Source organism: Bombus flavifrons, chromosome 15 (genome assembly GCF_040668555.2).
Source record: "Bombus flavifrons isolate JBK064 chromosome 15, iyBomFlav1_principal, whole genome shotgun sequence".
Lineage (NCBI taxonomy): Eukaryota > Metazoa > Arthropoda > Insecta > Hymenoptera > Apidae > Bombus > Bombus flavifrons.
The window spans coordinates 6,886,386-6,912,615 of record NC_138456.1 but is presented as its reverse complement, the minus strand read 5'-3'; the positions used below and the strand labels follow the sequence as shown (position 1 = coordinate 6,912,615).

The 26,230-nt window shown below is 38.0% G+C and overlaps 1 protein-coding gene across 2 annotated transcripts in view; it reads right to left on the bottom strand.

Annotated features, from left to right (window-relative positions):
* The window catches only part of LOC138187480 (disintegrin and metalloproteinase domain-containing protein 10), a 159,708-nt gene that overhangs the window by 10,832 nt on the left and 122,646 nt on the right, over positions 1-26,230 (bottom strand). For both annotated transcript variants that reach the window (XM_069128311.1, XM_069128312.1), the window contains exons 7-12: positions 24,883-25,067; positions 19,894-20,034; positions 13,996-14,120; positions 13,742-13,870; positions 12,733-12,901; positions 9,959-10,128 (exon numbers count right to left, since the gene is read on the bottom strand). In XM_069128311.1, coding sequence (XP_068984412.1) covers positions 9,959-10,128; positions 12,733-12,901; positions 13,742-13,870; positions 13,996-14,120; positions 19,894-20,034; positions 24,883-25,067 — 919 coding nt within the window. The remainder of the gene's footprint in view (positions 1-9,958; positions 10,129-12,732; positions 12,902-13,741; positions 13,871-13,995; positions 14,121-19,893; positions 20,035-24,882; positions 25,068-26,230) is intronic.

Genomic DNA, 26,230 nt, shown 5'->3' with positions numbered 1-26,230 from the left:
TACGCGAATAGAACGCTATCGATTCTTTGGTTTTTTCCATTTTAGCGGTCTGTTTATTTTCTATTTATTTGTTTAACAATGAGAATGTTTCTTCTAACGTTATTCGCAATTTCCATGCATTAATTTATTGTATACGTGTCGCTGTATTGAAAATCCACTTTTGCCAGAACACACACGCGACAATGAATATTTATGAAATTTAGGGAACAACGGGCAGAAGTTTCAGAGTTGGTCCCGAGGTGATACGTGCAAATACGTTGAAGAAATATTCGGGAAGACGAGGGTGCGAATAGTCCGCGAAACCGTGATTTTACGCTCGAGAAACTTTCTCCCTGATTTTCTTTCTGTTCCGTGATCCACTTTAGACGATAAATATTCAAATAATTCGACAATCTTGTGCCATCGATCTGTACGGTAAGGTAAAAGTTAAAGGGCACTCGAATCTTTATCTTCGATAAATTCAGAAATATTTCTAATAATTTTTATTGAAATGGAAGTTGTTTCGCGATTTACTAACAGCTATTGTTAATTTGACGTCATTGGATTACATTCTTCAGGGCTATGTATGTTTTCAATCATTCGCTAGAAAATGATAAATATTAGGAAGATCGCTTCTGTTGGAATCGTTGAGGTCTTTTTGACCCGTTGTTGAAATTTTCCAGCTGCGCGTTTCAAGATATTACGAAAGCATTTGGCGATTAAATACGTTGTCTGCGAGAAGGGTCGTGATTCTCGTTCTTACCAGCAACTTGCGAGTCCTCCATCTGCGAAATTGCTGTATCTGCCTCGCAATTACATCCAAACTACTCATGTACGCGCGAGAAAATTGTATAGCGACGGTTTTTAAAAAAATTGCAATCCAGTAAAATCCAGTTAGAAATTAAGACCGCTGGAAATATTAAATAATTTTTTACCCTTTTTTTTTAATGAAATTAAGAATGGCAAGGCAATTAATGTCAATATTTGTTAATTGAGACGTATCCTAGAAAACGTTGTATCGAGTAAATTGCTTTGAAAGCATTACTATGTCATCTGTCTGACGTAACATGCGTACATTTCACTTAGGATTCTAACTCAATACGCAGGAACTCTAATTCTAGCAACACCTTTCCTTTCACGCAGAAGGTTCACGAAATTCCAATAAACGAATCTAATAACATTCTTGCTACAATCTACAGTGAAGTTAGCTTCTTGTATCGAGGAACTGGTCGGAAGACACTGCAAGAGAGAAATAGAGACAGGGAATTTTGTAGAGTGACAATTTTCGGTTTAATTAAATCGATGAACGAAAGAGGTTCGTCGGATGCTGAACGGGGAAACGTTTAAACGAATCGAATGATTTTCGCTTAACGTGCAGATAAGAACGATCCACGGTTTGAATATCTGATAGAAGGATACCCGTGGGACCGGCAGCCGATGCTTGGAAAATAAGGTTCCTCGGTCTGATACGTTTTCCGGTTCAACGAATTGGCACGGAAAGCAGCGGAAGGAATTCGATGCTGATGCAAGTGGATGTATTCTCGATCTGTGCATATATCAAAAAAATAAATAACCCGATGGAAAAGTGCATTCAGTCTATGAGAATATTACTGTCGAGCGGAAAGCCGGTCCTGCGTGCGGTTCTCTCTTTCTCTTTCTCTCTCTCTCTCTCTCTCTGTCTCTTCTAATAACACGTCACTTTCTGGATCCACTTGTTCATAGAAAAAATTCAACATAAATTTTTATGGGTAATTACTTAGAATGGGTACACCTTACTGATTTCGATGATCTTTAGACATATCGTGCAGGTATTTCCTGTAAGTAAGTAAACAACACATTTTTGGCTTCACGACCAAGTAGAAAGACAATTTTCATACTGACGACGAGTTTAAAAATTGCTTTCATGTAAAAGTAGAAAATTTAATTTCTCATGTTTGTTTCCTGTAGTTTTCACGTATTACTATTATTATTATTATTATTATTATTATTATTATTATTATTATTATTATCCCTATCTCTTATTTATTTCCTCTTTACGTAATTTAGCATATCAAAGTGAAGAGAAGTATACGAAGGAGAAGAGGAAACGAAAAAGAGAATGTCGGGAAGATTGCGGAAGATTCGAGGAAGATTCGCCAATTACAGATTCGAAAAGATTTTCAATTTCCCTTAAGGGTCGACGGCGTTTAATCACGCCTTTATATCAGGATCCAAGAGAAAGCATGCTTCATTCCAAGTTGGCGATTAACGTTTTCAATCAGAGAAGGATAAGACTTATCTCTAAACGGCTGCGAAGCTGCAATTCCCAAGAAGATTTAGGATTGCTTTAATGCCTCGACCGCGCGGTCGACGTCAAGAGTCTTGCCCTTTATTTAGACCCGCGTCTATCTTGGGTATTCTTAATTACGAGCGATAAGATGTATCGTCGAACGCTGAGAGAGCCTCGTTCCCATAAGGGTTACAATTTTGAGAAGATTGAGAATAAGCCTTGAAATTTAAATTGCTTGAGAAATCTACTCGGCGATCGCTTAATCAACCCTCCCTTTATTTCAGTCCATGTTTACGTAATCGTACATCCTGTTAATTAGTCTTATCAGCTGTGTCATAACTTCGGTGAAGTTTCGTAGACGATACTGATACAAGATTCCTACGAGAGATTCTGAAAGTTCGCTTAAAAAGATTAAGACTTAACTTCGAACTTTTCTTAGACCCGCGTTAAACCGTTTATGATTCATTTTATTCGTATTATAAGGATTCTCTGCGATATTTTTTATTTACGATTCTCGAATGAATTATTCAAAGTACGAAAGTATAGCAGAATTCTAAAGAAGAGATCTAGATACTTGTTTAGTTCACACGAGACGTATTTTAATTGTAAAATTACGGGCGAATCGATTTATTAAAGTGAAGATTAGTGAGATGAAATTGTCAAATCTTCATTATTGACTATCGTGAATAAAATATTGGTATGATAATCTTATATGAGTTTAGATTTGGAACATGAGTAAAAATAAGGACAGTATAATGAGTATAAATTTATTATATATTTATTAATAATATATATAATAAATTTATATAATTATATAATAATTTATATAATTTATATAATAAATTTATTAAGATTTAAGACGTACATTCTACTTCAATCTAAGGCTACTAAATAATAAAACGTCTTTTAGTCAGCAATTTTAATTAGGCAATTTAGTTTGGATGTAATCTATTAGTTCTGTACAAACAATAGTGCTTCTAAAGTAGTCATGTTTAATTAATAATTCATTATTGATTCATACACTCTTATCAAACTAAGTCATAGTATTTGAATATTTACGAAGCAAAAGTAGTTTAGAAGCTAAAATTATTTGCGGCGTAAAGTCCGAATTTACTTGGCACACACACACACATACACACACACACAGATCTACACGAACCTGTATAGTGAACGTGTAATAACGAAAATCAAGCAGCCCTCTTGGCTGGAACCTTACGTTCACGTTGAGTCTTGGTCTTCGCGAACCGAGACGTAATAACACAGACTGAAACGAATCAATTTATCGAATTTCAATACTTCAATAGCAAGAATTCCTTACTCGAAGGAGGCGGATGGTGCGACAATGGCGGGAAATCACGAAACTCCGTCCTCGAGTAATTGCCGCTGCGGATGTAGCAAAATGTTGCGGCTAACGAAGCGAAGAATTATTCGAATCATCCCTGATGGAATTCATCCGGTTCAACATAGCTATATAGAAACATTTTGGTGATCGGACCAAATCACTCATCCTTTGATATTTGCCATGTAAATAATAGCATTGTGCACAGGATGTTAAATGAGAACCGCAGATTTAGAAACAATTTCCCACTTGTAAACTAGCAAAATCGAAATGTCACTTGAGTCTTTCATACAGATACGTATAATGGCTATGAAAAGTTACACTTATTTTCCAATAAAGTTTTTTTTTTGGTTGGTGTAGTCATATGAAAGTACTACCAAATGATGTGAAACTTAATATACTTCGACTAAATCAATTAGTATATAAATGCTATAATAGGTACAATGGAGTACAAATACTTTTTTTAGCCACTGTACATTTATAAGAAACGTTTAACGTGAAAAATTGGTATCCCAACGGATCGATATATCGTTCGTCTTAAAATAACTCTTCGATCGATCGAGGAGATTTTTCCACGATGTTCAACTATATGGAGCAAATCAAAAAGCGTTTGCCATTTTTCGCGAATAAAGGGCTCAAGATAGGATCTGTCTCGCGTTTTCGCGAGTTAATGCGGAATATTGGCGAGCGAAGGACGCAAAACAGAGGGATCGCCGAGGGGGTGAATATTCACCGATATTCTCGACGGTGTCGCGTTTTTTCTGTGATGGCATTAAGGATAAGAGATTGCGACCCCGCGAGATGTTCTTCTCTCGGAAAATGAACCACGTATAGGTGTTACGATTGAAACGCAAATATAAGCGTGGTTATGCACGTGTGTCTGCTTGGCTGTGTGCAACAGCAAAACCCCGTCTCGTGAAAATAGAACGCGGGGGATTCGTTTTACCGAAGGGAGTCACATTACCACTCCGCGTTTGAAGGATCGAATCTCCCGAGATAGCTAGATCGTTTCTCGACATTCAACGCTTGCATCGTATATTCATTAAAGTGCTCTCAAGAATAACGACGACGCTGTCTCTCCCTATGATATACAACGATGACTACCATTTGCAAGCGTCTGTGGACGAACACAAACATTCGAAATATTTTGCGAAATAATAAGTTATTCTGTTGTTACTAGAATTCGCTCGCATCTTTTAAAGGTCTAATTTTAAAGCCTTCAAACTTGAGTATAAATGAATATGAAACTATCTAAAAACTTTAAAGAGACCAACGATTATCGCTCCGATACTCTAAAAATACTCTGCCTTCCTAATCGTGCTATAATTTTGGTCAACAAAGATCGCAAGCTTATTTTCTTCTTTCTTCCTTACCGAAATAAGATGTCTAAAACATCTGAAAACGAACACTGATCATCTTAATCCAGCTATTAATAACTTCGAGCTTTAGAATCGCCATCGAAAATAATGTACCCTTCCCATCTTACGAGCTGTACGTGTTTCCATCCCCGCAAACATGCTCCTTCTGCTTTATCTTTCTAGTACCTGGTTGTTTTCCTTTGCCTCCACTATTTATCTTTCTTCTTGTTCCGTCCCCTGTTTTCTTTCCTCGCTAGCAGCTCGTTTCCAGCACTTTTTCTCACCCTCCGCTCCACTCGTTCTCTCATCAGTCTCGACCCTGCACCTCCTTCGTTATCTTTCTCAATTTTTTCTTCACCATTCTTATTCCACCCCTGCTGCCAACCTCTCAGCTCTTACGCTTAATGTCCACAGTTTGCTTGGTTCTTCCAGCACCTTGCTTCATCCTTTTTCCACCTCTTTGCCTCTTGTTTATCGTCCTCGTCGTTCAACCTGGCCGAGGAACGGGGAAAGACGTCGTCCATTCGTCTACGTCTTCACGCTTTGCGAATCTACGTGTTTTGCATCCGGCACTTTTCTCCCGTGATGCACCTAATGCATCGACTTCCGCGAACGTTGCTTGCACTGATGTTTTGCTATTTCTTTTTTTCACCGGTTCACGCTTCTGCTCTTTTTACTTTTCAGTCACGCCTATGTCACCCCGGTGGTGGCACCGATCGCGATCGTTCTTCTCGGTTTGTCCTGTTTCTTTGGTTTATCACACGCTACGGCTGCCGCCAGAAACCATCGCGAACGCGAGGCGTGATGCTATCGCGACAAAAACAATCTCCGCGCAGCACCAGCTTAGGGGCCATAGTGCCTTTTTTAGTAGCTATAACTTATAAAAATCCGCGAGTAATTGCACTCGATTGTCTGGGAAGAATCACGGGACAGGCCCGCAGTCGATTCTCGGGACATAATGCCGAGCCAGTGGAACAGGAACAGGGGTGAATACATCAGAAACGAAGTATTTTAAAATTACAGTCTATTCACGGTCTCTACGCGCATAATTAGTAGCGAGGGGTATGAAAAAGAGGCGATAAAACGCGGCAATTGCCAAGTCGGTCGAACAATGCCATTGTAATTATTTTTCAGCATTGAAAACCTCGTTACCAGCATTTCGGACTTTGCAAGTTCGTGCATTAATTAGTACGTAGGAAATGTACCGCGGAGGAAACAAAGAAGGAAAAAGTACCATCAAGCGGATGAAAAAAAGAAAGAAAAAATAAAAAGGAGGAGCGAGGGAAGCGAACCGATATCGATGTTCATCCACGAAATTTCGAAAGAACGATCTACTAACTCTGGAATCAAACGTTTCCTCTCGTACAATATAACAAGATTAATTGTTTTTGGTTCGCGGAGTTTCCCATTCGTGTTTCGCCGAGGCTTCCTAGCCGATAGCAGCCTCCTCGATTTCAGTTTGATTAATTAGTCCCGTTTTCCGGGATACTACGAGCACGGAGGTGAATGCGCTAGTGTTCGCCAGGGTGACGCCATCGCCATCATCGTCGTCTACGACGACGTTCGGACGATAGGGTCGACCAACATTGAAAATTAAACCTCATCATCAGTGTGCATTTGCACCTTGTCGACAATAACGCCGAGCATATCCGGAAACCAGGGGAGATCCAGAGACTTGGAACATACCTGGAAACTAATTCTCTTTTCTCTTACTTTTTCTAACTTCGCGAGCTCTCTCTCTCTCTCTCTCTTATGACCGTCCGTGATCAGTAAGTTTCTTCGAGCGCGAAGAATCGTACATATACGAGATTGTAGTTTCCAACACGACCCGCCGTCATCTAGAAAAGTGCTCGTTCTCGCTGTACTCCTGGAAAATGGCCTTGTATTCACAGCCAGTATTGTGTTGGTTTTATCGGTCGGTATATATACTCAATCTTTTGACTAGTTCCTTTCTCTTTTGTTCCTGGTGTTACTTTCTTTGATCTTAAGTGGTTGAACAGATTTTTTTCAGACACGTAATGTCATTTAGATTGTTCACATTTTTTGTTCTTACTGCTCGACTATATTTTTTATCGTTACATTTTTATACTTCTTTGTCGATTTCTCTTGTTACGTTCTTTACCCTTTGATATTTTCGTCGGTTTTTGAAACGTTAAAATTTGTTGATATTATATAGTTAATAGTTTTTATTATTACATTCTTTATGCCACTTTGTTCTATGCTACTTTCTGTTCTGTAATGCATCTCTATATATAATAGATTATTCTAATAATTTTTCTTACCTTCATACAACAATAACTTACTTAGTTTGGATCTTGCAGTAATGTTAAGTTTCTACAACTTTTACGAATCGTTTCACTGTTTCACCCTTAATATGTTAATATACATAGATTATAAGTGAACAAATATCCGTGGCCCCTAATTTTATTAACTTCCATTAATTTCCCATTAATTTCCAGCGTTCTCTCGTAATTTCATATCCCGAAGTTCGTCCATGAAATCTGACAAAATGATCGTGGGTAAGTAACAATATTCAGCTTCATGTTTCGCTGCTTCCACGGTCGATTTTGTGCGTGGGACCGCCCGAACCCCCGAAGGAACGTCGAACTTCATGGTTGCATAAATTATGACCGTCTCGATTTCGAATGCGCCGGATTTCCTGTACTCATTATCGTTGGCTCACCGTTTAATCACCCAACGCATGCCTGGTATAGAGGATCCAAGTTGCTCGGTTCGTTGGAACAAACGATCGGCATTGGTTGGATTAACGTGGAGTTGGAGGTTCGTGCGCGGGGACGAGACGCGTGTAACGGCACGTTTCGCGTTTAATTACGGCTTTAGTGTATCATTAATAAACATCGATACGTCCGTACCGCATAGCCTGTCGCGTAACGTGCCTCGTGCTTCGTTATTAATTAGCGACGTTACACGTAAGAGGATTGAGAACGAACGCGTTCAGCTTCTATTTTATTTCGAGAATCATCCATTACAAGCTTCTGTCGGACACAGGGGGAAAAATGATGTAGGTTACCTCGGAGAAAAATGATGGCTTTCGCTGTGGATAATTAAGAGGTCAAGAGGAAGTAGTTGCTTCTAAATCGAAGTTTTTCTTATTTATCAGTCGTGATGATATCGGAGTCGAGGGTGTTAAACTTTCTGAAAGTTTAACAGCTTACGGTACTCATTGAAAGGAGCAAAATATGTTTGACCAACATAGTTTACAAAAACGATCTTTCGATATTATATCAAATTTTGTATCAAAATTGACACCGGTGTGATATTTAGATCAGATAAACGTACCCACCGTCCAACATGAAATTGTTACTTCGTGAATGAGATACGTGAGACGTGCGAGCGTACGAGAGAAACAGAAATAGAGAATCATCGAAAAATTCGATTCTCTTCATACGACGATATTTCAACAACGCAAAGTCGCACCGGAGTGAAACGGAAAGCATTTTACAGCGGAAGCTTCGCTCTTTCTGATGTCTCAAACAGGATTAAAATATCTTTGCTAGTTTTGCAACAACAATTGTTTGAACTCTTAGTAGTTTTAATAGGTATTACTCGCGTATTTTGGTGTATTCGAATAAATTTGTATACTTTTTTAACCATGCAGTTTGTAATGGTATTGTTAATAGTTTTTATAGTAATTACAATACAAAGTTATGTGTATTTTGTAAAATTTTGAGTAAAATATCAAGAGAGATGGATAGAACAAGGCAGAACAATAAAATGGCCTCTTCAGCTATCTAGTTTAAATTCCTTGGATTTATTTTTGTTCTATCAGCGATAAATAATTGCAATAATCGATGCATAAACAATCAATATCGTCTATAACAAATATGAAAACAAAGTATATTTTTTATCAAAAAAATTGTTTCTTGGATATATGTTGTTTAGATGTTTTTTCTCCTCCCGGTGAAGACATAAAACTGAAGCAAGATTGGAGTGTATATTACACATAATTGTGTGTAACATAGTTTATAACACTCTACATAATCTCTTCCGAATATACTAATCGCTCGATTATTATCGAATGTTACGAAAAATGGAACTTATGTAAGAATAATTGTTAAAGTATATTGAATTTAACCAATCGCTAAACAGTAGAAAATTATAAAAGCGTTCGTTTTCGAGGCAATGAAAGTAAATCGATGACGAACGTTTCCTGGAAAAACTGGTTCGCGTCTCACAGGGAAAGTCGGCATTGCACGTTCGCATTTCGTTTCTTACATTACGCTTTCAAGATATTCAATAGAAATTCATAACATATTCAGCGTGTAGCTTTCGTAGAAAATGAAAATGAGTCTCTGTCGAAATTTTCAAAGGAGTTCGCTGCTAAAAGACCGTATTTGCAACGTCTGTAAAAATATCTCTCCTCGGAGACCTTAGAAAACTCGCAGCTTCCGCCGTTACCGTAGCGTTTTAATATTTCAACGCAAATATAAGCAAGAATTTGACATCTTTCTCTTCAAAAATGCAATTTTAACTTTCAGTTTGCTCCTGTACTTTGTGCACTCGTTCAACCTAACTGTCACTTGTTCTAAATCAATTCTGGCCATTTTCCAAATGAAAACTTACTCCATAATTTAACTACTGAAAAATTTAACCTATTAATCTTTCGATCAATTTACATTAGCTAATTCTGTCAGTTAACATAGTGGCTACAAAAGAGTATTTCCAAAGTTTGCTTTATATTTTCGTACTATTTCTTCTAATATTTCTAATATTTCCTCTATCTAGATTCTATAATTTTATAAAAGAAATTAAGGTACTTACAACATCATGACAAATTGTGCGCTGCTTAGTTCTTAATGGATTAATCTGATATTTTGTAGTCGATCGATACTGTTATTTCTATAGAATTCTCTATGGAACGATCAACAAGCACGGATGTTACGTCGAATGGGAACAAATCACGTTGTAGGAGGAACGTTAGACTTAATCACGATGCATTGGGGAAACGAACGTATTTGGACATTGAGCAAATGAAGGAAAACTGCCACTTACCTGACTGGGACTGCATACTGCACCATCGGCAAGACGACAAGGTACCTCGTGAGGGGCATGATGAAGCCGTTGAGGGTGGCAACAGGGGTCGTTGCAGTCCTCCTCCCATCCGCAATCACACTCTTCGCCATCCTCCACAACGCCGTTCCCGCAGATGGCATTTTGGGGCTCTGAGGAATCATCGATTTTCCATTTCAGTTCGATCAACATGATTCTCCATATGCTTTGCCATAACATTTTCTCAAATTTCAGTTAACTAGTCCTCGTAAGATCAAACTATTAACCAGATAAACGAATGACTGGTTAATTTGAAAAAATGATCAATATAATGGAAAGTTCACCTATAATTTAAAATTACAAACTTTGCACTTGTACACTAAACTTGTAAACTATTTGATTAAATACAAACTTTGATTAAATTATAATTTCCTTTAGGATGAATGTTAGGATCAACGAATCATCTGTGGAGTATGTCAATTATCGATCAAGTGACTTCTGGTCAATTGTTTTTTCCCTAAATTATGTTGAAAATAGATCATTTAACACTCTAGACTTTAGCTACTACTATAATCTCATTTTACACCAATCCTTATTTGAGCGAAACGTAAAAAATTAATAAATAAAGAGAGAAAGGAGAAACAGTTATATCTGTAGGATTATTAGATTAATTGGATCAATTAGATCTATTCTCTTAATTGTTAAGTAAACTTAGAAAATGATCAGTTAACTTTTTTAACAGAGTTTCAAAAGAACATCGTATCGTTTTGATTTTAAACGAACGAAGAATGAGCCGCAAGTGGAGGCAAAGTAGATGGAATAAATGTTAGCCTGATTTGCTGTGAGCTTAATGAAATCCTCGATTTAATGAAGCTCAACAAGTCGACCGTGACTGTGTAATGTAATCAATTGCGCACCGCGTCGAGTGATGCTCGGACAGCTCTGTTTTTACAGAAGTCGGCGGGAATTTTCCTAAATTTTTCGCGTGTTACTTCCTTTCTATTATAAATAGAAGAATCACGGAAACATAATTTGTCAGTGATTTAATTGAACCTCTACTTAATCAAACCTCTATCTTACACATGTAAAATATTCGAAATCATTTTGAATCGAAATGAGAATAATCTAGCTATAATAATATTTCTTGCGAATATATTATGTGTGTCATATAAAAGATCTATATTGGTCAAATTTGAAACCAATCTGAAAATGTATATAGAAATTACAAGATATTTGTTCCGAGCATATACCTAGCAAAAATCAACAAAGTGTTTGAATCATTAAACCTTTCAGAAGTGAAAATAATTAACTCCGTTTTTTGTAAGTTTTACAATTTCATTAATCGAATATATGTTGAGAACCGAATGTTCGGTTCTCAAGAAACGAATCGCTTACTACCCGTAAGTACCTTTATCGTAAAAGAATAGCACAAATAATAATTTAACGACGGCACTAATTACATATATGTTCTAAACTGTTACTCATGCTGTATATTAACTTTTTATTAAGTGTATGTTTGCAATAAATATCTCGCAACTTTCATATACATTTTTGAATTTTACGACGATCCTGTCTCATGTTACAATGTTAATGAAATTTCAAAAAATTTCATACAATTTCTTTACAATTTCATACATTACAATTTCATACAAATTTAATCATTTCTTTATGTTATGAACAATTAACGAATCGTATTTGTTTCTTGTTTGGCCGACTTGTCGCACGTTTGCTAGTACGTTCGCGCGGTCGATGCTCGTTGTCCAAAACGAGTTTCACGCGGGCCATGTAGAGCCTGCTATTAGAATTGCAATTGAGTTGCAGTTAGACCGTGAGTCGATCGATATACCGTAGCAACACCGATAGGTTCCCTCTTTGTTTTTTTTTTTTCGTTTTTATGTTGCTGTACGATGGTATTAGCATTATATATAAGTAGGTCAAAGAGCATCACGCTCTTTTTCCTCTCGTTACGTCTTCTCGTACGTAATTGTTGCGGCACAATTACGAAATTGAATTTGAGCCACTTAAAAAACAGGAGAGTTTCGTGAACAAAATGTATGCGTTTCCTTAGTATTCTTATTTCTAAACTATGTACAGTGCGATTTTGTGTCATAAATGATAAGTGATGTAGTATGCTTGAGTGTGATTTCGAATCTGCCGTGTGTGTATATCTTGCAAGAATCTGTTTGAGCGTTTGAGATATTGAAAGAATCTTGTTTGAATCTGACATCGTGCAAATATTTTAATGTTTGATATACGCGATTTTAAAGAAATTTGATTCAGCTCTTACTGGTTGATTGTGATATGCTGGAGATTGTTTAATTTTCTTATTGATTGTCCTTTTGACTGATAAGTGCGTCGCTGCGTTTGAAATGGTGAAAGTGAAAATGCGGAATAGGGGAATGCGTATCTAACTGCATTCTGCAATAACCAGGTTTGATTTTCCTTCACCAAGTCTGTTATTCTGTAATTTACATTTCTCAACAGCAACAATTTCTTACATTAAATGCAAGAGCTAAACAATGCTTAAGTTTCTCCAGTTTAAATGTTCTCTCACTATCGCGGTGCAGAGATTCAACAGGAAATACGTTAACAAGTAATTAGCAAAGGGGCCTGTAAGCAGCTTTACCAGCGATTGTATAAATAATTCAGGTAACGACCATGTACAGAGACGATCGAGGGGGGCACAGAAGAGGTCAGGGCTGTGATGACTGGAATCAGGTCAGACGTTGACCCCTTTCGGGATCTAATTAAAATTCCGAAAGCTTCTCTTTACTCACCGGCGAAGCATCCCTTGGACGAACGGGCCTTGGCATTTAGAACGGGATTTATGGAGACCAAGCTGCACGGACTGAAGCGATTGTTATTTCGTTTGTCCCCGCTGGTGGCTCTGGCAAACATTATGAAATTTCCGTCTTCTCCTCCGGGCGAACACTCGTCCGGATCGTGCTTGTCGCGTTAACAGAAAGATCAAACGTTAGACAACGACTTTGTATTATCATTCATCATGTATAATACGGTGAACGGAGCCAACTTTGAGAAAGGAGTTGTAATTAACCCCGACGTTGACGTGCCTTTACCCTTTGAATCACCCGGCAACTGTAGCCACGCGAATTAAATAATTGGACCTTTCTCGCGGAAACAGTTTCGATCGTAATGGGCTATCAAATGGCTCTTTCCTCGTGTTAACGTCCAGCGAGAACAAAGCTCCGACAAAGTCTGGGGAATAAACACGCGGGTACATATGTAGAAGTTGTTGGGACTCTAAATGTTAAAGTTTTCTAATTGTCGAATATTCCAATCTCCGAACTTTCGAATTTTCAGTCTCCAATTTGCCTATGTAATTAACTATTCCAACTAAATATTTTCTATATTTCAAATTTTCTAAATTCTTGATATTTTATAGGCACAAGCAAGAAACACGTGTGTAAACGTTCTTGAAATAACTTGAATCCGCACTATTCCGCGCGTAAAATTCCAACGGCAAGTTTTCAAACAATTCAGCGCTTAATTATGCAGGATATTGCTTCAGGATTTTTTCCTCAAACACCTTTTTTAGATGGAAACTTACCCCTCTGCTTTTCTATCAAAGAAATGCAATTTTACGTCGTACTATTCCTTGATTCGGAAAGAAATGAGAGAAGGAAAAAAAAGAAACATTAGAACAATAGTAGTATAGATCACGATTGCTTCGACGGGGTAGTGTCTCCGAAACAACCCTCGAAACTTTTCAAATGTATTCGCCGTACGCGTCGACAACATGCAACCTCGATGCGCCGTTGAACTTACAGGAGAACCGAAGTTGTGACCGATCTCGTGTGCGAGGGTGACGTGAGAAACCGTCGGTGGTACGTGTTTGCCGTAGTTCAGGAGGGTGATTATACCGGTGTTCAACGATTTCATGCTACCCCTGTAGTGCTGCAAGACGAAATAGCGTTAGTTCTCGAGGTAATTGTCTGAGTATCGTGAATGCGCCGCGGAACGATGTTATTTTAGACGTGGCACGGTCGAATTAGTTTCGTTACATTCGGAACAGAACTTACCCCGTTTTTCTCGCAAACTCCGCCAGCATTTTTCAGGTCTCCAGTCCATGCCAAACCCAAAGTTCCCTTCTCGAAGTCGCGGTACGTGAACATGTACGATAGACAGAACGCGTCATAGTCCTCTTCTGTAACGAGTTTCAGTGGATGATTAATTGTTACAATTTACCAGTTCTTGATCTTTGATCGACTATAATATTTCGTTCGTAAAATACTTAGGCACATAAGAATACGTAAGCATACGGTAGCGGACAAAAATAAATGTATAAACAATGAAAATAGGTATCGACGAAGTTTAATCAATTTAATACGAGTGGATCTGTTATATAACTTCATTTATCATATATCCTTATAGATCATTAAAAAGTATTTAATAAATAATTTTTATTTATGTTCATATTTCTGTGCACGAAGTAACTGTATGTTTAACGAAACTTCATTGATACCTGTTTCCACTATTCTATCCATTTATTTCTGTCCACGACCGTACATGCACCACAATGAATCTCAATTCACCATATTTCTTTTAGAATAAAAGTTGGAGAGAGGAGATAACTTTCTTATTGACCGATTTATGTATATATATGTGCATATATCACGAAAGTTCGAGTGTAAATCAATTTCGTTCGCTGTTAATCTGTCGCGAATGAATTAACGGACAAAATTCTATGCCGTTGTACTCGCAATACCCCTGGAATTCGTTGCATCCAATCAAGAACGTCGCGTCTCACGCTGGTATTTCCGAGGGACGGAGACAAATACCCGTCGTTCGCAGCCTTTTAATTAATTTCATTTTTAATTCGGCCACTCTACCCTTGGCAGTATTTCACCTGGCTGGATTTCTGATGGCGCGCGCGAAAAAGAGGATGGCTCGAGGGGGCGTTGAATTCCCAGCCGACGCGGCCAAACATCGGCCGAGATGTTATCCGGGAAAAATAATAAATCAGGCGTCCAGAATGTCCGGTAATTTAATTTCTGGCGAACTTTTATGCTGTAGCAACTTTCCTCCGTTGGGATCGGTGTGTTCGGTAGCCGGGTATATGAAAAAAATAGGGGAAAAAAATGAAAAAAACAAGGAGAACGTCCGCTCGTCTGCACCCCTTTTATTCGCCCTTCTCCTTCGCGGAAATTTTTTGTGGCGCTTGAAAAAATGAGAAAGAACAGAAGAGTAAAACGAGCGATGAATACTCTGTGAACGTCGTGCATGAATTTCAATGAAAAGGGTTGTTTACGGACGTCCAGCAGCGTGTTCATCGCGTTCACGTTCTTCCAAAGTCAACTGTACTTCGCGGACCAACGAGGACACTATTGTGCGCGATGGACAAACGTTTGCTATTAAAAAGGGAAAAGAAAGAAAGAAAGCAAAGACAATATATTTTACGCAATTTTAACGCTAGAAATTAGTAACCAAACTTAGAATAGTTTATTAGATAAATTGAGGATGTATTATCTGTTTACGATTGAAATAATGCACGTGGTCTTAGGAAAATTAATTTTTTATATTTAAGCTAACGATAAAAATATCTTTTTTCAATTCCACTCCGTTGCAATTTTTTTCCATTGCACTACCTCCATTTTCCACTTATTTCATTGACATTATATGTATCTTACAATTTAGTACATTAAACCAAAAGCAATTTTCTTCGAGTTTTCTAATAAATGTACCAAGTAAATGACCTAGGGCTTGTAGATTGATCTACGTAGATAATAGACCAGTCATAGTTGCTCAATCTTCGAGCACAAAATCGAGCTATCGGAACCACGAAGTGGCCAGAAGCGTGTGGAAGGTAAAAGTGCTGTGGATCATCGGGAAAACAAGCCCGGTTCTTTGCACAATGGTTTTTGCAGTCTGCATGCACGGCAGCTGCTTTTTGCAAGGGGAGAGAATAGAACGTGGGATACGTGTTTGCTGTGTAGCATGTCTCAGGAGGCATATTTGGTTACTGTATGCCCGCGGCAAATACGTCATGGTCCACTGCTGCTCGGTTGTGTTTCTCTCGATCCTAGTACATCAGCTATTGTACCGGTACGAGCTGTTCAATGTTCTCTACCTTGATTTCAATTTAGTACCTACCAAAATGAGACACCATTTCGTTGATATTCTCATTGTCAATGAAATAACCACGACTAGTAGACAGACCGTGTGTGTGTGTCTCTCTTTGTCGATTATTTCGTTGAAAATTATTTGGTCTGGTTCGTTCTTCCCGACTGGCTAATTTCAAGACAAACCGTGTTGCGTTTCAACGCAGAGAGAGAACCGTTAATATTTAGAACGTTCTCCAGGAACGAGTAGCTGTTATTTAATAACGGCCCGGCCATTATTATATCAGCGAAACACGAAGCGAAATACTAGCGCGAAGGTGACAGACGCTCTTCCGACGAGACGTTATTGTACCTGTCGCACCGAGCAACGTGAAACGATGTTACATTATCCTGACACTCGACAAATGTGCCTGCGTGAATTGTCCGCGTAATCTGCATCGAAATTCCAATGGGATTACGCGTGTACTGAATTTTTCATCGAAATATTCTCTGTAAAAATCCGTGGCGGGTGAACCTGTAATTAATTATAGAAGATTGTTGGAATTTTCGGCTGCAGGCAGATTTTTACTTGCTATGTGTAAAACTAAATAATTAGATAAGAACAATGGAATAATTTAACTGTAGGCTATAGTTTTCACAAAGGATGGCGAATGGTAAGGGATAGAATACTGTTATGGGCTAGAGAATATTAGATTTAAAATGTTAGTATTCGTTTGCGTACATTAATTGTGCGTTAGAGAATGCAAGATTTGAGAAATAAAATAAGGAACGTAAGAAATAGAAGAGTGGTGTGAGATGGGAATGTTGAGTGTGGAATGTTAGCATTGGCTTGTGTATATTAGATATGGGGTAGGAAATATAAGAACCGAGCGATAAAATAAGGATTATACAATAAATTAATAGGATATGTATAAAACTAATATGTTCATTGGTTTAGTTTCTTTCATGTCGATAATTTGTACCGTTTGTATTAATTGACCAAATAATTAATTGGACACAAAGAAAAATGGATTTCGATGGTAAAATCGCGCTACAACCCTAACGATGCAATCGTGCTTATTAGTCATCACGCTAACTGCAAACATTTCGACCGAAATTGCGTAATTATGGAAGACAATGCAAATTCAAATGCATTGGGGAATGCGTACACCAATGCACTAGAGGTAACTCATATTAATGTTTTAATGTAATCAATAACTTGAATATAATTATAATATGGATATATTAAACAACCCAATTAAGTATCGTATTAGGTATTATTTGGTTTTCAAATTTCACGTAGGAGAATATAATATGTAACACGAAGTAACTTCTAACAAAATCGATATTATATTCCGACAAAATTTACTGGCTCTAAAATTGCAAATGTCATCTACGGCGCAAATATTTTTCATAAATAATGGAATGGAACCAACGATGAAATCGAATTTGCTAAATTGGACAAAATCATATTTGCGTCAAATTGTAACTCGATTTATCAAATACTTTTAATAAATTAAATAAATAGGTCCTCTTGTCCTGTAATTTGACAACTAATACTATTACTTAATTGACAATTTACTAGTTATTTATATATTAATCAGACTATTTTTAAAAAATATTATATTTTTGTGTTAAATACAATAACGAAATGGCTTGTAATTTATAAAATTTATTTTATTTTTTTATCATGTCATGACGACCAGTTAATTTCAAGCTTTCATTTTTACGAAAGTTTTTCAATTATATTAGTTACAGTTACTTAAAAAGTCTCCTGTCTTTCTATATTAAAGATATTTACCAATCTTCTTATTTCCATGGAAACATAAAAACACGATTATCCTTTAATTAAACTATTTTCACCACGTGAAAACTAGAAGGTGACACACCTCGCATAAGTAGCCCCTGATAGAGAAACACTCATAGTAGCCATCTTCAAAAGCATGCGCTGTACAGACGGATAGCGAGAAAGTGGCGGCTTAAATCAGCTCGAAGGAGCGTCGAAAGCAACTCTATATATATTATATGGTTTCAATGATCTTAACTTAGGAATTCCAACCACATGGAGCTGCGATTCGTTACTCGTCGGAGATGTGGTTTGGTAATAATTAATCCCGGCTATATGGAAACTTTAACTTCGTTCGGTGGAAACTTTAATGCGATATAGTTTCTTGGCTAGCTCTCTGTCAGTTGTTGCTATACGACGTCTGAGCACGAATTAATCGAGTGGAATGGCGGGATTCCGCGAAAGAGATAGCACATTCGAGATATCACATTATATTGAACCGAACGTTACTCGATAAAGCGATACTCTCGTTCAACTATTAGGGATTTTACTCGAACATATAGGCATTCTTAGTGAAAACGGATCGATGGATCGAAACTTCCTCGCCATGTTCTTTGAACGAGGGTAGAATTGGTAGTTAGAAAGCTGGGGAAACATCGACTCCAGAAATAAATCAAAAGAACGGAAGAATTGTGGGTTCCGTTTGACATTTTCAGGAATAGTTGATTAGAAATGAGAGAAATCCGAGGGGAAGGAAAGGATCAATGATTAATCGACTGTAGGAGAGATGGTTAGATTTGGTATACGAGTGGTAAGAATTTGAAGCCGATATTCGGCGTGGTTTCTTTGTCACGCGATGTTTTATGATCCGATTCGTGTGTCTTATATCTTTATGATCTTGTATGAGAAATTCTAGAAAGCGTGTGGATGTAATTGTATATCTATTAAACACTGTTAAGTAATAACGTAACTGTTTGTTTAAAGTAACAACAAATTCAATGAAATAAAAAGAAGAGAGAGTAAAGTTGAAAGGACGTAGAGTAAAATAGAATAAGACAGTCTAGAGAAACAAAGGGTAGTCAAGTAAAATAAGACAATCTAGTTGCCCAGTGCCTTAGATAGCAAATTAATGAAAGCCAAGTCAGAAAATGTATTCTTTACAAAAGGGGCTTGAAAGTGCGTTGTCAATTAATATCGTAATCGTTTGTTCAACAACGACAAATTGAATGAAATAAGGAAGAAGAAAGGAAAGAAGTGCACGATAGAATAAGACAATCTAGCTAGTGTCCTAGTCAGACATCACGATAATGGAAACCAAGTCTTGCAATGTATTTCTATAGCCTCTGAGTCAATTAACGAGAGAATCACTCTGTAAAAGGTGATAAATGCACATTTCGTCCTAATAGCCTTCGATAGGGAAGATGCGGTGTAGGCTTTCATTTGTGTAATCTAACCTTCACGTGTTTATTAACTATGGTATTAGATAACGACTACCGGCGGAACCGAGGATGCTTTAAAGTCACGGAACAGAGGAGTTTAAGCTTAACGAACACTTTGCGACGAGCCAATGATGACCGACACGAGACGTTTCATTAAAGTTGAAAAGTCGCGCCGTGCAACGTGTTACTCATCGGGCCTTGGCATCGACGATTTGGTGTAAATTTCACGCAAATGAGCACTTTAATTAACGAACGAGTGCCGAAAGTACTTTCAAAGATTCTCGTCGGGCGATGTCCAACGCATACCAATGTATTTGGATTAGTCGAGCCTTTCACCTTCGGGTTCAATTCAAGAATGCTTTTCTTTAATTAACTTCACCCCTGGTATTCTACGTTCCGTTTCATGTTAATGCTTTCTATGACTTGAAATAATAAATTTGTTTTAGAAATTAGAAAGGAATCAACATCTCATAATATACATAAGACGAAAGTACGATACAATATTAATGAGATATCAGGTAACTTTGATTAAGTAACTTTGGCCACTTTTTCAAACTTTGAGCTTTTTTCTAAAATGTATAACACCGTCAATAGTACGAGTAATACATAATTTATGACAAGTCGTGGAGAGGATAGATAAAGTAATTTACTTACCGGAAAACAGCTCAAGAAATTCTTCAACCCCATAAGTCCCAGTGAATCTGTAGCTTGGATCGTTCAGTGCATCGTCACCATGAACTTTAATGCGTTTTATCATGAAGCTAATATTATCTGGCTGGCCATCCTGATTGAAATCTGTAAAATAGCGAAGAATACGTTTGAAATGGAAAAGGAGAAATGAGAAATTCAAATTGCAACGTTGGACGGATTAAAGTCCGTTTGCGGAATAGACATTGTGGTACTGTGAAATTCATAGGAGTCGAGAGGAACTACTCATCGAGGTAACCGATAGCTGATAAGGAAAATCACCGGGGCTCCAGACGAGTAATTTTCGGGTTTCCCCCAGTGATCAATGTATTCCGAAACGGTTGAACCGTCGCGTGGTGGAAAGCATTTAATCAAACACCTCCTCCGCGGGAATACCAATCGAAACTGGAAAAACGATTCCGTGACACGCGATCGCGATTCCTTCCCGCGGGTGAATTCTCATGATTTTTCAAGTGTAAAACGAATCAACGGCCGTTCGTGCATATCTCTTTGATTGATCTCATTATTACGAATTAATTTTGACAGCGCGTCGCAAAAAAAGTTACGAGTCAAGCGTAATTTTATTCTGCGGAAAATTCGTCTTTCGCTCAAGCTTTCCGATCTTTCAACTTTTAATCGACCATGTCGAATTATAAAATAATGCTCAGTATCGCGCGTATGAACACGACATTTAAATGTGTCCTTTATTTTTAGTGATACTAGAGAATATTTAAGCATTCAAATCGGTGATTAATATTAATGGTAAAATAATTGAGGTGATAATTAATTCGATTGAATTCAGTAACTTTTCTATTTTATTTATTAAGATCTCCATTAATGACTACAAGGAGGAAGAAGAATGTTATGGACGAAAGATATTTAGATTATTTCCATTCGCAGCATTTCCATCTATATCTATGATATATACATTTTCGTGAAAATGAAGGATACTTAGGTATTCGATTTAGATTGAGACACCTTGTACGTTAAAGCAGTGAAACATAGAAGATACGATAGTAAGATTTCCAATCTCATATAAACGATGCAATTCCATGGTAATGTCTCCAGATGTTTGCGCGTGTGCATACGCAAGCAACCTATTCCAACGTCAATGCCGAGCATCGTTACATCTATATCTGACATGTAATATATATGTGCATTTGGTAATTAACGTAAAATCCATTGTATTCAAGTTTGATGTTGCACTAATCAGGTCCGCTTCTGTGTACATCGTGGTAGCGCGTGTGCTGGTGAAAACATGGATATCGGGTTCAATTTCAAGCAAAGGCTTCTTAAATCTCTAAATAATGCACATGCAATGCTCTAAAACAGCCAAGTATGAGTGAACACAAGAAAATTGAAGATGGAGAGGCTGAAACATTTATTGGATGCCATATTTGCATGCGTTTGCTTTCCAATAAAGTTATCTAACGATTAAATGCAAGTTCCATGTTTCAAATACAGTCACACGAAAATTTAAGGAACTAAAGATTACTATACGAAATACCTCTCAAACGCCAAACCGATCAACTCGACCTTTTTTAAATTTCTTAGTTTCGGTACGTAAATAAACGATTAAAATTCAATCCTCAAGAAACAAACAGCAAGCTAAAATTTAAGGTAGATTTAAAAACAGTGTTTGTAATATCATCAATTTTCTATATTTTTCAATTTATGGAGATAATATAACTAACGTTATCTAGTATTCGTTCGATCTAAACGCAAAAGAAATCTTACATGAGGAAATCAAACTCGTCTTATCGTTATCAATATGTATTGAAAAAGTAATCGGACAAATAAAATCGTTTAAAAGGAGTATCGCAAAGAATATCGCGTGAAATTAATAAGTAACATTAATTTCAAGATAAAGGAAAAAATTAATAGTCACAACCAGGATGATCAAGACTTTGAAATACTTATTTCAGAAGACTATCCGTTGGCTAAAGACCAACCTCAAACGAATTAATACTTTAAAATTATTCCTGATTGAATCCACGAGGTAGATTCTGAAGAACTTGCAGAATAAAATCAAGTAGAACGAGTCAATGCATAATCAGACCAATCAGGCTCTGCTACCGTATAGTTGTATAAAATAGGTGTTTCTTTTCCAGAGTTATTTCTATCGCGACAAGTCACGAGAAATTTGTTCTAAGCCTATGTTCTACGCATAAAATTAAAAGAACAAAAATATAGAAAGACGGAAACAGACGGTGCTTATTATTGAATAGCTAAAAGGCGATCGTCACGTGAGACTCGTGTTACAAAGTTGCTGGTTCGCGTTCCGATGTCGTAAAAAATTACTTCGCAAACAAATAAAGGGGTAACGCGTCGCGTGACAGCTGTCTCGGATATGCCGCTCGGAAATAAAGTTTTTTTTACGTGAGTGCGCCAGATAAGGATCGTAAACGCGGCTGGTCGTCAGGGTTCTCAGGCGTCCCAGGTGTAATGACTAACATTCGAACTTCCACTTTTGACCGATATCACCGTCGCGATATCCCGTTATCGCGTTAGCTTTATTTTCTACCGTAATAATATCCACCGAGCTTCCGTAATATTATATAATAGCCGCGTCCACGGCGTTTACACGGTGAGTTCATTGCGCCGTAATAAAGTCGACCGGTTAAACATAAATTTCAAAGATTGCGACGTCAAATTTAAATCCTAAAAATCGCAATGATAGCACGGAAACATTAATTCGCGTTTAAATAGCGCGGCAAAGTTAATTGGTTAGTTTTCAGGTTTGAAAGATTTGACATAAACACGAAACAAATAATTCACCGTTAAATTGACGCGATGTAGTTAAGTGGTTAAATCGAAATTTTGAAAGATCGTGACGTTAGCAGGGAGATAATAGTCGGTTCGTTAGGTTGCGCGGTCGTGCAAAATCGACGGAGAAACACGGAATCGTAATGCAAGAGGGACAGGGGCAATCCTTAATCGGTGCAATTTCGGATCTCTCGTCGGACAAGAGCGTTTAGCTAGGCGGCCACCGAGTTGTACATATCGCGATGGGAAGAGAGTTAATGCCGTCTAATCCGGAGACAAAGGGAGGCACGTTCGGGCTGGCATTTCCGAGGGGTGGTCGATCGGTCATCCGAAATGTTCGCGTGTAGAGATGGCCGATAATCGCGCGACCATCGTTCCGGAAGATCGATATCCTAACTCGCAGTATATATTCGGTCAAGTTAGATAGAACGAGACGGAACGAACAAATAGGAAAGAGAAAGGGTTGGAAGAAGAGGGAAAGGAGACGAAGACGGAAACGTCAGCGGAAGACTAGCTTTATCCGCGAATCGTACGACGGAAGAGATAGGGAAGTCTAAGTAATACACTAGACCAGTCCGCTTGTAGGCGCGGTCACGCTACGTTAAACACGGCTCAGTCACGAGACACAAATATTTGCTTGTTGTTACGGCAGGTGGTGCGACGTTTAAAGCCCTTCTGCCAGTACGAGCTTGCCCGTGCTTCGCCTGTGCGTCCGCTCTTACTTAATATTCGCGAGCCGCACTGGCCAAATGAGATTTTCAGGAACGCTTTCCTCTGATTTGCGAAGCTTTGTACGCCTGTACTGAACGTCACTATCGATGAACTTGATTGTTTCTCAGTTGTACTCGAAGTAGATGAAATAATTCCATTAAACGGCGGATTATATGTATAATTTGCGTAGATAGTTTCGACTTCAAAGAACAAATTTCTAGAGAGACGTAGGACCGAAATAATAATCAAGAAATTGCTGAAATTGAATAGCTCGAATGGTGGACTAGATACAGTAAAATAGGGCTATTTGCATCATTTAAGCTTGGGTGTTTTAAAATTCAATATATTGAGAATATTAATATTGGACGAACTTCTTTCCTTTTGACGAGTTATATCATCGTAGGAAGGTACGGCCATCAAGTTATGAAATGTAAATCGTTTAAAAATGGTTTATAACCGAATCTAACGAATTACGAGACAAATTACTTGGCTGAAGTCAAATAACGCTATTTTACCCTAATGTACTGCTTCTTTTTGGGGAAAAGTTTTTTGATCAAAGAAAAGAAGGGGGTAGTTTATCTTTATTCGAAAGAGTAGAACGAAAGCAATTTCAGGAAGGCAGTATGCGATTCTTTTCTAGATGCTCCTCCCGTCTTATTCCTTGATAACCATCGTTTAAAGTTTACGCATTAGGTGTGTGTAGCGGCGCAATAAAGTTCCACGGAATCAATCGGTCAACGTCAGACACAGAAACTGACATTAATCGGTCGCAGCGCAGAAAGGAACCGCAGTACGACTAAGGAACATTCATTTCCTCCGATCGCCGTTGGCAGAAAGTTGGTTTAACTGGAAGGTCCGGGAAAGTTTTAATTGGTTTGCGAAGTTATTACAGCGGAATGAGACAGAAGACGCGCACTTGTTAGTTCGGGAGGAAACGTTGCCGATTGCTACACCGGAAAGACGAAAGAATTTTCATTGCTGTCTTGATACTTCTCTTCCGACGACCAATCTTATAGGACATTTCGACGAATTATGTACCGATCTCGGACTTGCTTGTTGGAATTTGATTGAACAACAGACACTAATCAGATTTGTAAGGATAATAGAGCGGATGACTATTACGAGAGGTTAAAATGTTATTTTATTGCTAGGTAGAAAGAGATGAGTTTGCTGACACTCGGTGTCCCGTTCACTTACATTCGCTGGCTAAGACTCTTTTGTCTTTACGCAGGCACACGCTACAAACACACACACACTCATCCACATTCTTTTTGGCTTAAGCCTACGTCCCTCACAAGAACAGCACGTAGCTATCAGCCCGTAATCGCCTACTTACATTAGAACGAAACAGAAAACTATCGGCAATCGGTTCTCATCACCGATAGCTCTGTTCCCTTAAACTATCTACAATGTATCACCTATCCTAACTTATACTCTAACATTACAGTCTATTGTAATCTATTAATAATTTTTATGTACCTGTATATCTATAAATTGAGTTGACACGCTGTACATGCCGAGTCATCACCTCGATACTGGCCTCTTCAGATTTATAATGATTGAAGAACGTGTGATCCGCTTGCAGGTACAACATACAAGTGGTTTTCTTCGGATCCACGGACGTCCTTTTGCGGAGCACTCGAGAATATCGTTCCCTGTACAATCTGATTGCAAAGAAATGACGTCTGTTTTCATTAAATACAATTAGCCTAACACAGAAGCATTATCGCCTTCAACTTAATAATACATTTTCGTTTATGCGCCTTCAAAAGAATTTTGATTAATGTCCGTATATTTCCAAAATTCGAAATTTCTTTCATTTCAAACATATTTTCCGTGTTATATCCTCCTAATTACACGGAACTTCGTTGAAATAAAACTGTTTAATTTTTAATCTCTGAAGCTTGAACAACGAGATAACTGAGTTATCGAATTCAACGGTGAACAGAAAAAATTTCTAGATTCTACGTTTACTACGTCCGAATTTGGTTCGTAGGCTGCAAAAAAGAGCAGGATTTTCGATGTCGCGATAGTCGATTTAACCGATACGCGATCCGCACTTGAACAACAAATCAAATCTCTCCACCAGAAAAAGAATCCGATTGCGGGAAACGTCCGATAAGGATAACTCGGTCGCGGGCAACGTTAAATTGGATTGTTCGATAATGGTGTTTGCTCTCGATTTTTGACGTTTTCATCGCTATTCGCTGCCGGATAGTCTGGCTTTTCTCTGCCCGGAAATGGGTGTGCTCTTTAAATGGAAGCGCAAGCATAGCACGGCAAACAGTCCGGAGGAAGAATCGACGGGACGATAAGTAACCGTTGCGCTTTTCTTCCCCAGCAACGGGCAACTTTCTTCCTTTGACCTGGCTTTCCCAGCATCTGCTAGAATATTTCATCGACGTGTTCGTAGAGACGAGCTAAGTGGAAGCAGAGTGGAAAACGTTGAACACAACCGGGAAGGAAGAAAAGAGTCGAACAGGGTTAGGGAAGAGGGTTGGGGGATGAGACCGGTGATCGAGAACGAACGACCGTGTAAAACTTTTACAGGCTGTATAACTTTTTATTTTTTCCAACTTCCAGTCGCTACCGTAAAAGGGGAAACGGGAGATTTCAATTAGTTGCACGGAAGACACTTGGCCTCTTTTCGATGCAACTTGCAGCAGAGACATGAGTGAAACGAGGCGGTTCATGGTCAGACAGCTAAAACGAGTTAACCTGTTAACTGGGTCGTTCTTTCTATAACCACAGAATTAAAAATTGATGAAAATAAATTAATTTTAGGCTAGGTATTTCTTCTATATGTAAATATGTTATAATTAATTTT